General features: G+C 35.4%; 1 protein-coding gene across 1 annotated transcript; it reads left to right on the forward strand.

Annotated features, from left to right (window-relative positions):
• The first annotated feature begins 17 nt into the window (after window positions 1-17).
• On the forward strand, window positions 18-12,732 carry LOC126821836 (EF-hand domain-containing protein 1). Its single transcript, XM_050550349.2, has 10 exons — window positions 18-189; window positions 1,716-1,937; window positions 2,801-2,951; window positions 3,985-4,121; window positions 5,010-5,237; window positions 6,314-6,655; window positions 7,818-7,958; window positions 8,358-8,749; window positions 9,636-9,828; window positions 10,433-12,732. Exons 1-10 carry the CDS (start codon window positions 142-144, stop codon window positions 10,508-10,510), a joined length of 1,932 nt encoding a protein of 643 aa, XP_050406306.1. The 5' UTR covers window positions 18-141; the 3' UTR covers window positions 10,511-12,732.
• The last annotated feature ends 616 nt before the right edge of the window (window positions 12,733-13,348 follow it).

Here is a 13,348-nt window from a genome sequence, read left to right on the forward strand (position 1 = left end):
CGCGAGACTTCAGTGTAGATTAAGCTTCCATAGCAACGTATGCTAACAACGATACATTTTGCAGCATAAACACATCATCTGTCCTGAATTTTGGTGAATGATTTAGTTTCAGTTTTATCGTTTGTACTTCATACACACAAAATGGAAGGTCTACCTTTTTTACCAGGAAACAGCTTCAAAGATCCGACGGTAAGTATTAATATGTGGTCTAAAAATTTCTTATTTTATTTACTCACCACAGAGTCAGACTGGACACTCGGAGTATATTTGGCCTATTTTACTAATTTAGTAGCCACATGAGTACCATGGGATGGGACAGAAACAAATGGCCTCTTTTCTTCAAAATGTTGGGTCCCATATTGATATAATATAATATAATGATAATGATTAAAAATCTAAACAAATATATGTAGATTCATTACAATGTCAATAGGGCTTAGTGCCAACTCGTCTAGATTTAAATTAAATGGCAACAGGACTGGACAGGGGTGAAGAAATAAATCAGCCTTGCACAGTAGTAGCCTACTCATGTGACTGTGGATGGCTAGAAAATATTTTCATGTTTTGATATTTTGACCAATGAACTAGGCACTAGCCCCTTTGTTGACAATATCTTTATTTCTCTATTCATTTTAAACAAACCTAAAATAAGTTCCCGAAGCAATGACTGTGAGTTTTGCAATAGTTTAGTTCATCTCTAAAATCTTAGTAAAGTTAAAGCTAGATCAAGCCTTCTATTAAAGATTGTTAATCAACTCCAACCTCAGTCATAGTCAGGGGGTTTACTCCAAGTTGAAGAACCCTTCTCCCAAGTCACAGTGGCTAAGTGAATAAGATGCTTGCTCGCTAGCCTGGAGGTCGCGGGCTCGCTACCGGTGTTGGCAGAGAAAGTTCATCAGGATTTTCTGACATGGTTTCCACTTGTCAGTGGTGCAGGATGAAAGGTCTGACAAGTACAGCTGTCTAGTCATTTGGATGGGATGAAAAACAATTAAGGTCCCGTGCACGCATTTGGAATTCGATATGTAGGGCTTAGCACCAGTGTTCGGGAAAAATTTCCTGCATAGCACACTGTATGGCATATGCCCATGATGTTCATTAGCCAAGATGGAGCAGAACAGTAGGACGTTAAACCCCATTTCATTTCTTAAGCCAATTACTGAAATGAATATGTACCAATGTTAATTCTGAAATAACATGGGGTTTAGCATCCGGTATTTTATAAGTTTAGTTGATTAAGTGGATTATGAGGATTATTTTGACGTGTAAAACTTTCTACAGTCTGTAAACATCTGCTGAAAATAAAATGATGTGACTGTATTTGAGCATATCATGTGGATAAATATACATAACTAGAAAGTGTCACCTCACCAGTCAGTAGTCTTCTATGTATTCACATTTGAATGCTGGTTCAGTATCAACATGAACTTGTTCAGAATACTAATATATTCAAGGAGGTTTGGATGGCCAAATGGTTAGCACATGCGCTCTGTATCAGGTCTGTCATTGATTCAGATGGCATGGTTTCGATTCCCCGGTTGTACGTGACAAGGAGTAGGGATGTCTGTCCAACCTCGTAGGTTTTCTCCGGGTCCTCCAGTTTCCTCCCACTGCTAAAGACCCCTATGCACAATCGAAATGACCTAGTTTGTGTTGAGTGAACGTTAAAACTCATTTCTCTCTCTCTAATATATTCAATTGTCTTGTTTTTACAGAATATGAGATATCATAGAAGTCAATCTTTGAAATATAGTAATGGCTATGCCCTACCATTAAGACCTGAAGTTGGTATCGGAGGTGTACCTATTACCAGAAATCAGCTAAATGAAGCCGAATTAGACGAACTTGCCAACTTTCATCCAACTTTAACATACGGACAAGCAAAACAAGCACCGCCTACTGATTTTATACCATCTCATGTAAAGTTAGACAAAAAGGTAACTAAACTTAAACTACTGCTACAAAAACAGTCTCCATCACATTATAAAATGCAGTATTGTTTGTAATTTTAGACTTCACATCGCAATTTTTACTTCAAATCAATATTTTTACTTTAAATCATGATTTTTTTCTTCAAATCACGATTTTTACTTTAAATCATGATTTTATTTCAAATCACGATTTTATTTCAAATCACGATTTTTACTTCAAATCACGATTTTTACTTTAAATCATGGCTCTTACACCTAAGAATTGTAATTATATTTAGTTCCTGTAGAACATTGTAAAATTTCTTTCAAATTATGTATCCACATACATTTTATGTATGCTATTTTATTGTCTATTGCAAAGTGTACTAGAATTGATTGCTTTTAAAGCATTTGATTAAACAGGAATTATGTAAGAGCTAAATTTGCCTATTGCAGATCTTTCTTTAGGTCTTAAATGTTATATAATTTATTAGACATTTATTAACAAAACAAGATCAACTCCCGATGCCATCAGATTGATCTGATTTTAAGTAGATTAGAATGGTTCCAACATTTAATGATTTAATTTAAAAAATGAAAAGCAAGGCCCTCGAGGTCATGGTTACGAGAATAATCAATCTATGCACACATCTTGTCAAAACTACAAACAGTGATAAAGTAATTTGAGTGAAATTTTCAATATATATTCATTTTGCATTATTTATTTTTGAACTATTATAGCAAGAATGGCCAGCTCTTTATCTAAATCTTACATAATCTAATTTTAAGAAAATAAGATGAAAATGGTAGATAATCCCCAAGCTTAAATTCAAGTGGATTTACAAGAGGACGATCAAGCGTTATTATTTATTTGTGTAATTTTTTTTCAGGTTTTAAGGTTTAATGGTTATTTTACTCAGACCATCATAGAATCACCGGATGAAACGTACCGTGTACGTCCTGTTGAATTATATTATTATCTAGAAGATGATACTATAGCTGTCTTCGAACCTCATGTTGAGAACAGTGGAATGCCACAAGGTAGAAATCTAAATCAAAATCTTAAAGATACCTTCCCACGTAAAAACTTGGTGATTTGATGATATATTTGGACTAATATCATATTCAAACTAATTGATCTATCAAAAATTTGCTTCAAATCCTTCTCAAAACATTGTATTTGCGAGGAAATACCCCAAGATGTAAAAACTCTTATTGTTAGAAGTCATGTAACTTGATTGAGGGAGGGCCCATTTTCAGAATGTATTTGTCGTTACTGTCCATTTGCCATACATATTGAAAATGATGTAAATTCTTGGACTATCTTCTGTCAACTCCTTTTTCCGCCATTTAATTGCATAGAGTCTGTTGTACATTTAAACCCCTCAATATTCCCAAAACCACCTAACCATTTGCTCAAAAAATATCAACCACTCCTAAGTCAAGATGGCAGACAACAGTCAGGTTGCCAGTTTGTGATACCCTGACATTTTTGCCCAGTGCTTGGCTCATGGGTGTTTTTCAGGGAATCCGGTAATTTTCTAGTAAAATTGGGCGTCTATACTTTTCATTTATACCAAATTTGCCAAGCTTTTATTGGAAATAACTACCCTATAAATATTTTTGTGAGAATATAATATCTCCAACAATAAAATACAATATTATTTACATAAAAAATAAAAGGAGTTGAAAAGTTTTACCTAGAAATTTACAGTGTTTTGCAAGCTTATAAGGGGGGTTGGATGCCAAATGGTTAGCACGTGCACACTATATCATAAGGTCTGTCATTTAGTTAACTGATGTGGTTTCGATTCCTCGGTTGTACATGACAAGGAGTAGAATGATTGTTTGTCCAACCTCTTGGGTTTTCTCTGGGTCCTCCGGTTTCCTCTCACTGCTAAAGACCCCTACGCGCAAGCGAATTATTGAAATAAAATTGAACCATATGGTAGACCCGAAATGACCTGGTTTGTGTGGAGTCCATATTAACACCCCCCTCTCTCTCTCTCTCCAAACATATCATAATGAAATTATTCAAGTACCCTGCAGTCATCATAACTTATTTCATTTTCAGGCAAACTAATCAAACGTCAGAAGCTGCCTAAAGACGATGAGGGTGGTACATATCATTGGAGAGACATCAATATCGGTATGAACCTCACATTCTACGGGAAAATATTCAAAATTGTTAGCTGTGATCAGTTCACACAGGTTAGTACAAACATCAATACTGATAAATCCTATTGATTTTTAGCAGAGTTACTGCCCCTGTAAGAGTTTATTGGATTTTTTTTTCAAACTTGCTGGGATTGTATTGTTTTGCAAGTTCACACAGATTAGTACTGATATCTATACTGAGAAATCCTATTGATTTTTTGCAGAGTTACTGCCCCTTCCTTATATTAATTTTTTTTTTCAAACTTAGCAGTTGGAATTCGATATAAGAGTAGGCCATAGTGTCACTGCCCGGCCAAAATTTTCCTCATAGAACACTGTGTGGCGTATGCCTGTCTTCATTATCCCAGTCGGAGCAGGACATTAAACCCTATTTCATTTCTAAATTAACGCTTAACCGGTTGACGTCATTTTGATGTCAAGTGGTCAGGCTAAATAAAGATTAAAGTGAAATATTTTGTATGCCTATTTCAAAAGACTATTGCTGGATAATTATAAGTGATAGACTCTTGACACCAATAAAAAAAATTGAAGGGGATAAGTTGATCTATAATTTGCAAATCATTCTGAATCATTTTCATCAGAAATATCGTCTTCAGAATCGGTGTCATCGATATAATCCGAGTCGGAATCATTCATAAGCATTTCAACCACTTTGAGAGTCTTTAACCTTCCTGACATCGTTAAATTACGTTTTTTGTCCAAAAATGTTGAACAAAGACATGTTTTTCTTAATGCACTAAGTTCCTGTCTGACACGCATGTGTGGCCATATCAATTAAATACAAAACTAAATACTCAAATGCGGCTTATAAAAAATGTTCTTACTGTGGTCGACCGTGACCACTTAGCTGTATAACGTTGTGTAGATTATAGTCGACAATGACAGGTTAAGGGTTTAAACATATTTTTCTGTTTATTGTAGAATTTCTTGGAGAGTGAAGGTATAATTGTCAACCCCTTGGAATCTGTTCCAACCGATCCTTACATCGTACAGCGAAAAAATGCCTCAGCATTAAAAACATTCAGCACACCATCTTCCTTCGACAAGACTCGACAATTCCTCGAGTTAGATCGTAAAGTATTGAGATTGTTTTGTTTATGGGACGACCAGGATAGTATGTTTGGTGAACTGAGACCGTTTATTTTACATGTAAGTATTTATCTATATTTGTTGCTATTGGTTAAGCGGCTAAGTGGGTAAGACACTGGCTAGCTAGCCTGGGGGACGCATGCTCAATCCCTGCATTGACCGAGAAAGTTCATCAGGATTTTCCGGGGCGTGGTTTCCCCTTGTCAGTGGTGCAGAACAGAGGGCCTGACAAGGACAGCTGTCTAGTCAAACCGAGGATCCATGTATACATTGGCGTGCACGTAAAAGATCCCTTGGCAGCTGGAATTCAATATAAGAGTAGGGCATAGTGCCGCTGTCCGGGCAAATTTCTGCTCCTAGCATACTGTATGGTGTATGCCCATCTTCATTAGCCCAGTAGGAGCAGAACAGTAGGACGCTAAACCCCATTTTTCATTTCATTTGTTAACGGCTCCTGCTGAATAAAATGGGGGTTTTACGTCCTGCTATTCTGTATGAGATACATGGGTCAATAAATCAAACCACAACTATGCATTAGTTTAAATTTCAAAGTACCTTTAGATAGTCTGAGATATTTAACTTTGATGATGGTATAGACCATCGATCTGGTTAAAACACATATCCTATTTCGTTTCGTTTTTCTTATAGTACAAAATTTCGTTTTACTTGTCTCTACTACACTTGGATCTGGAAGAGTTGTTATTTAACTCGTGTTCTGAATAGTGTCAGGGATAAGCCAATGAAACGGTATTCTACGGCAAGCTTTAGCCGTGTTTTGCACGGAACTGTGGGTAATCCACTAGTAACATCAATGCTGATTGGTTAATCAAATGTCTGACATCATAGGGTCATAAGTCGGTCTTTTAACCCCTGACATGACCTATCGCTATAACTTGTCAGATCTTCATGTAGTGTAGGCCATCGAAAGTATAAAAAACGAAACGAAATATAGATCTGTATTTTAATCAGATTGTATAGATCATGATACTAGTTTTAAGAAAAAAAGAAGCAGACTCCCAAAACAGCAAATTTTGTGCATTTTTATATTTCTATTAAAATAAATTGGGCCTTTGTGTCATTTTAAAAAAACAAACATATATTCAATCTACAATCTGTTTTTTCATCGTGTTTTTCAGTATTATTTAGTAGATGACACTCTAGAAATCCGTGAGGTTCACAAACCAAACGATGGTCGGGATCCGTTCCCTGTTTTGATTGGTAGACACAAGGTACCTAAAAACCGTTCCGATATCAAACCAAGCTTTCCACTCATCACCATGGAAGTCACCGACCACGAGATCAAGGAATATTTCACACCACGAGATTTTATGATTGGTAAAACTGTCATCATTTACGGTCGAAGATTTTTGGTGTATGATTGCGATAACTTCACCAAGTCATTTTATTATCATAATTTCGGTATAACAGATTTCCCTGCTGTGGACGTCGAGGGTATGGCAAAGGAATTGCCCAAAATGGTAAGTATTTTTTAATTGGCTTTGTAACCATCCTCTTGTTGTTTCAAGGAAATTGTTTCAATGGCATTTGGGGGTCACTGTGGCCAAGTGGGTTAGACGCTGGCTCGCTAGCCTGGAGGTCGGGTGTTTGATCCCTGCATTGTCCGAGAAAGTTCATCCAGATTTTCCGGCGTGATTCCCCCTTGTCAGTGATGCACACTGTATGGCACACTGGGGTATGCCCGTCTTCATTAGCCCAATTCGGAGCAGAACGGTAGGACGTTAACTCCATTTCATTTCAATGGCATTTAGTAATTGAACTGGAATACACAATTCTAATCTATGTAATACAATTATTGCTTATTACTGAGCAATGTTACGTCTAGGCTTCTCTAGTCATTATCAAGCAATGATGAAATCTATATTTTCCCATCGTGTTTTAGATTTCACCACTGCTTGATAAAAACTACAGAAGCCTAGTTGAAATGTTGCTCAGTAATAATCAGTAATTTATTTCATAGAATTGTGACCTAGGCCCAAGTTCGCAAAGCATTTTCAGACTTTAGATCAGAATGTACTCAAATTTCAATCACTGTTTATGAGAAATATTTTTGATCCAGAAACATATAGTTTCTTGTAGATGAATTTGATACATTTAAACAACAAAAGTTTTATAAAGGGCTATATTTGATTAAAGTAAGGTGAACAATATTGAGTAAATTCTTAACTTAAGCCTGAGAATGCTTTGTGAACTCACAGCTTGTGTATTGTTGTATAGGGGCAGTAGACCTACTCTTTAAAAAAAAGTCTATGGCGCTGCCAATCGTTCTTAGAACAATATAATAAGCATACATGAAAAAAATAAGGCCGCATGTACAGACTTTTTAAAATCCATCTTAATATATTTTTGGGTATGGACGTTGAGGGGCAGATAATTTAGCAGTCAGGCATGGACTGGTAAAATTCATTCATGTCATTTTAAATAAAATCAATATTGAATAATTTTTATCAAAAAAATTATTTATTGCAGATTTTCTAATTTTTTGTTTTTACCTGTGAAATCTGTGTGTAGCCTACCTGGTTTTGTTAACCTTTTTAAAGAAAATTCCACTGTTTTAAAAGTCTAAATACATTGGTCAAATGAAACCTGGATATAATGATTCTATTTCTTTTTTTTTCCCAGGAAATTCCACCTTATAATAATTTCGGTTCCATGGAAGATTCTCTACAGTCCTGCTTATCTCTGGTTCCTCAGCCACCTAAAAAAGACTTTATCAAAATGCTGGAAAACGATCATAAAGTTCTTAGATTTGAAGCAGCTATGGTGAGTTATTCCTTTACAATTTTGAAGCTGGAAAGATTATTTAAAGATGTGAAATAACAATTAAATAGAAAATAATTATTAAACAAATTTTTACTAAAAATCATAAGAAATTTTACTAAAAATCCAAAAGAAATTTTACTAAAAATCCAAACGAAATTTTACTAAAAATCCAAAAGAAATTTTACTAAAAATCCAAACGAAATTTTTACTAAAAATCTAAAAGAAAAACTACTAAAAATCCAAAACAAATTTTCCTGAAAATACAAAACAAAACTTCTACTCAAAATCTCAAATTTTAGCATGATAACCAAAACAAATTTTACTAAATATCAAGAATAAATTTTTGCTAAATATCCAAAACAAATTTTACTTAATTTCAAAAACAAATGTTTTTTCCAGGATTCTATGAAACCAGAAGATAGAGGTCGAAGGTTCATCTTGGCCTACAGATTAGCAGACGACATGATGACCATATATGAACCACCAGTCAGAAACTCAGGAATAATCGGAGGAAAATTCCTTGAACGTACACGAGTGGCTAAACCGGGCTCTCAACCAGATAAACCGTCCTTTTACGGACCCCAGGATTTCTATATTGGTGCTGTTGTTGAGGTTTTCAAACATCGCTTCATTATCACATCTGCTGATCAGTACGTTCTTAAATACATGGAAGAACATAAAGAACAGTTCCCAGAACAGACAATTGAATCATTAAGGCAGAAGTTAGGTGAAACCATGATCACGGTTGATAAAACATCAACAAAAGGCGGTCCATTAACAGTGAAAAGATCGTAAGTAGTCTTGCCTTTTAAAATTAATTTGAGAAAATGATGTTTAAATTTTATTTCTCCAGGGCTATGATAAATGATTAACCAAGTGAGTCTTATGAATTAATGTTTTGTGTATAATTACAAGAGGGGTTGGATGGCCGAATGGTTAGCACATGTGCCCTGCATAATAAGGTCTGTCATTGAGTCAACTGGCGTGGTTTTGAATCCCATGTTGTACGTGACCAGGAGTAGGGTCGCATGTCCAACCTCATGGGTTTTTTTACGGGTCCTCCTGTTTCCTCCCACTGCTGAATTATTGAAATAAAATTGAACCATGCATTAGTCCCGAAATGATCTAGTTTATGTCAAGTGGACATTAAACCCCATTTCTCTCTCTTTATAATTACAAAACAGATAGTATCTACTTTCCCACAGAATAAACGACACTAAAATGTATTCAAATTGATTATTTAACATTTAATTAAGAAAGAAAATATAGATATTCTCTTGGTTTGGATTCAAACAGTTTGAAAATTTACCCAACACTTTCAGAGGATGACGAATGTTGCAAAGTGAACCCTTTTTTGAATGATGTTCCCTTTAGAGATTCAATTTTCTGTAAAATGTAAGGACTTCATAATCCCTCAGATGCCGAACAGATTCTTGGGGGTCTGACATGGACAGTTGTTTAGTCATTCAGATGGGATGAAAAACCAAGGTTCCGTGTACACATTGCATGTAAATGATCCCTTGGCAGTTGGAATTCGATATAAGAGTAAGCTGTAGACCCTATGGGCAAAATTTGTCTCATAGCACACTGTATGACATATGTCCATCTTCATTCGGAGCAGAACGGTAGGACGTTAAACCCCATTTCATTTCATTGTTTTGTATTTTATTTTGACAGACCTGGTGATTTAGAGAATTTAGTAAGACAAGTAAGAGCTCAGTTAAAGAAGATCGCCATAACAGACAAAACACGGATTGATGAGATGTTTTTACGATACGATACCGATAGAACAGGTTATATTGATGCCAATAATATGCGAGAGTTATGTCGTCGTCTGCAACTACCTACTGATGATGACGTCATCATTTCTGTAAGTATTTATAGTTTTCATCCAGACAATAATTTAATCATTCGAAGTTGCAATCAATTTTTGTGATCGTTTGTTTTTTGGGGCTTGACGTCGGCTTCCAACAAGGGTAACATCGATGATAATTAGTGTTTCCCAGGAAAAGAGCAAGATGAGCCAGTTGTAAATGAGTGGCTAGTCTAGCATAGGTTTGAGATAGAATACGGATTAAAAGTCAGGTCTGTTCAACTAGACTAATACTTCTCAGTCAAGTTTTTAGACCATGGTGCAGGACTGACGGCCTGACAAGGACAGTTGTCTAGTCATTCGGATGGTATGAAAAACCAAGGAATGCATGTAAAAGATCCCTTGGCAGTTGGAATTCGATATAAGAGTAGGCCGTAGTGCCGCAATCCAGGCAAAATTTCCCTCATAGCACACTGTTTTCATAAGCCAAGTTCGGAACAGAACAGTAGAACTTTAAACCCCATTTCATTTCATTTTGTAACAAACTTTAGACTTAATGAAAGGCCTTATGTTCTAAAGGGCAATGATAAGACTAATCAGCTATCAAACACCTGTCTCAACCCCTGTCACAGTTTATTATTAATTTTTTTCATTGTTTCAGCTGGTGTCTGAATGTACCAATAATGTGGAAGGTCATATTGGCTTGGAAGAATTCCGACGATTTGTTGAAAGCTCGTAGATGTGTGTAAATTGTTTTGTTGCTATTATTTATTGTATATAAATCATATTAATTAAACCCACGATTACTGTGATATCAGCATTATGTAATGTACATCTTTTTTAAAACTAGTAACTTTTTCTGAATTTTAATGGGGTTGATTCATGCGTTCATGGTGGGCTGTCACGATTTTTCAGGAAGTGAGGGGTGGAGCGAGGACTTCCCAAGAAACTTTTGTAAAATTGCCAGAGTATGTCATGGATATGGAACTTAATGAGCAGAAATTAAACCTTAGCATTGATCAAAAAGGGGGAAGGGCAGGAATATTGGGCTCTGATATAGCTGGCTTCGAATGAAAAGTACATATATAAATATTTAACGTCCAACCACTCTGGCATCACTTTATTTTTATTAAGAATAAACTATTTCTGAATTTTGATTGGTGTTGACTGTATTTTGGGTAAATTATTTGGATGTAAATGATTGCTATGTTCATATCAATGTGTATCAAGCCTATAATTAATTGAGATCATGAATCTACTGTATAATGGCAAAATTTTTAAATTAAAAATAATTCATATCAAACTTATCAATTCAGGTTGAGAATATCAGGTATAAAAGAATGCTAATTAATAAACCCTATGGATGGAGTGCTTCATCCTTGTGCACATAAGTAGCAGTTTTATCATATGTTCACCTGTCTAACCTCGTAGGTTTTCTACAGGTCCTCCGGTTTCCTCCCACTGCTATAGGCGCCTACGTGCAAGCGAATTATTGAAATAAAATTGAACCATGTGTTAGTCCCGAAATGACCTAGTTTGTGTCAAGTGGACATTAAACCCCATTTCTCTCTCTCTTTTATCATAAGTGTGTGTCATATTTTATTGCTCTATCCAGTTACTATATAATTCATAATTCAAACTTATTTTTAATTCAGATTGTGTTTATCAGGTTTAAGAGAATGCTAATAGATGAAGTATTTTAATTTATAAACTATTACACATATGAAGCACTTCATCCTTGTGCACATTAAGAGCGCACTAATGATCAAAAGTGTATGTCATAGTTTATTGTGAATACCAGGTTTAAGAGAATGCTAATAGATGAAGTATTTTTATTAGTAAACTATTAACAAATATATAAAGCACTTCATCCTTGTGCACATTGAGAGCGCACTAATGATCATGTGGTCACACTTACGGAAAAAACAGCTACTGATTTATTTAGTTGGATAACACCGCCCAAATAAATAAGTAGCTGTTTTTATCATAGTTTATTGTGAATGTCAGGTTTAAAAGAATGCCAATAGATGAAGTATTTTAATTCATAAACAAGAACACATGCTTATGGGGAAACTGCTCTGATTTATTTAACTTGATAACGTCGTCCAAATAATTAAGTAGCTGTTTTATCATAGTTTATTGTGAATGTCAGGTTTAAAAGAATGCCAATAGATGAAGTATTTTAATTAATAAACGAGAACACACACTTATGGGGAAACTGCTCTGATTTATTTAACTTGATAACGTCGTCCAAATAATTAAGTAGCTGTTTTATCATAGTTTATTGTGAATGTCAGGTTTAAAAGAATGCCAATAGATGAAGTATTTTAATTAATAAACGAGAACACACACTTATGGGGAAACTGCTCTGATTTATTTAACTTGAGGGGGGTTGGGATGGCCTAGTGGTCTAGAGTGCCGCGCTTCGACCTCTGGCTGGCCGGTCACCTCTGGCTTGCGGCTGTGGTTTCGAGCCCTGGTGTGAGCGTATGTGGCATGGAGATAGGGGCGCCTTCTCAACCTCGTGGGTTTCCTCCGGGCGCTCCGGTTTCCTCCCACTGCTAAAGACCTCTACGCGCAAGCGAATTATTGAAATAAAATTAAACCATATGTTAGTCCCGAAATGACCTAGTTGTGTCGAGTGGACGTTAAACCCCATTTCTCTCTCTCTCTCTCTATTTAACTTGATAACGTCGTCTAAATAAATAAGTAGCTGTTTTATCATAAGTATGTGTTATAGTTTATTGCTCTGTCCAGTTTCTAAATGCCTCTCAAAAAGATTATTTTAATTAAGTTTTACCAGAGTAATATATATGTTATGTTTATACATTGTATATGTACTACAAGTTGTAAATAACAATCTATAAATAATATTAATAAAGAAATGAAATGTATGATATTATAAAATTACATGAGACCAGGATATAGAAACATATTAAATAAATTATTCATCATCATCGATTTCTTTTAACTTTTTTTAAGTGAATTTTTTCTCGTTTTATTTCTTCTATAGACATGACAAAACATATCAATGCTATATGTGACTGAATATCAAGGCTATGTTACTGAACAACAACTTCCATAACACTGCCGTGATACACATCATGGGGGTCTGGATTTGAATCCCGACATTGGCCGAGAAAAACCTTCGTGACCATCAGGAACGTTCTGCTTTCTCTCAGAACAGATAAAATGTGCAAATGATCTTCCTAAAACTCTTTGATGGCACTTTTTTTCCATCCAGAGTTTTAAGACTAATAACTTAAAAAAAAAAATATCTCATAAATGGTTTTGAACTGTTTTGTTGTGAATGCGCTTATAAATCAAATGAAGCGCTATATAAATCAAACATGGTAGCACCATTGTGTGAGGCTGACATGGAATGATAAACAAGGCCCCCCCCCCCCCATGTATATATTGGCGTTCATGTAAAAGATCCCTTGGCAATTGGATTTAAAGGGAATGTAGACAGAAACACAGGCAAAATACTCCCGAAAGATGTATATGTTTGCCCATCACACTTTGTAGCTGCGATCCACTCCCACATGTGGTATCAAATTAACCAGAATAACCCTGT

The sequence above is a fragment of the Patella vulgata genome, chromosome 1, assembly GCF_932274485.2.
Source record: "Patella vulgata chromosome 1, xgPatVulg1.2, whole genome shotgun sequence".
Classification (NCBI taxonomy): domain Eukaryota; kingdom Metazoa; phylum Mollusca; class Gastropoda; family Patellidae; genus Patella; species Patella vulgata.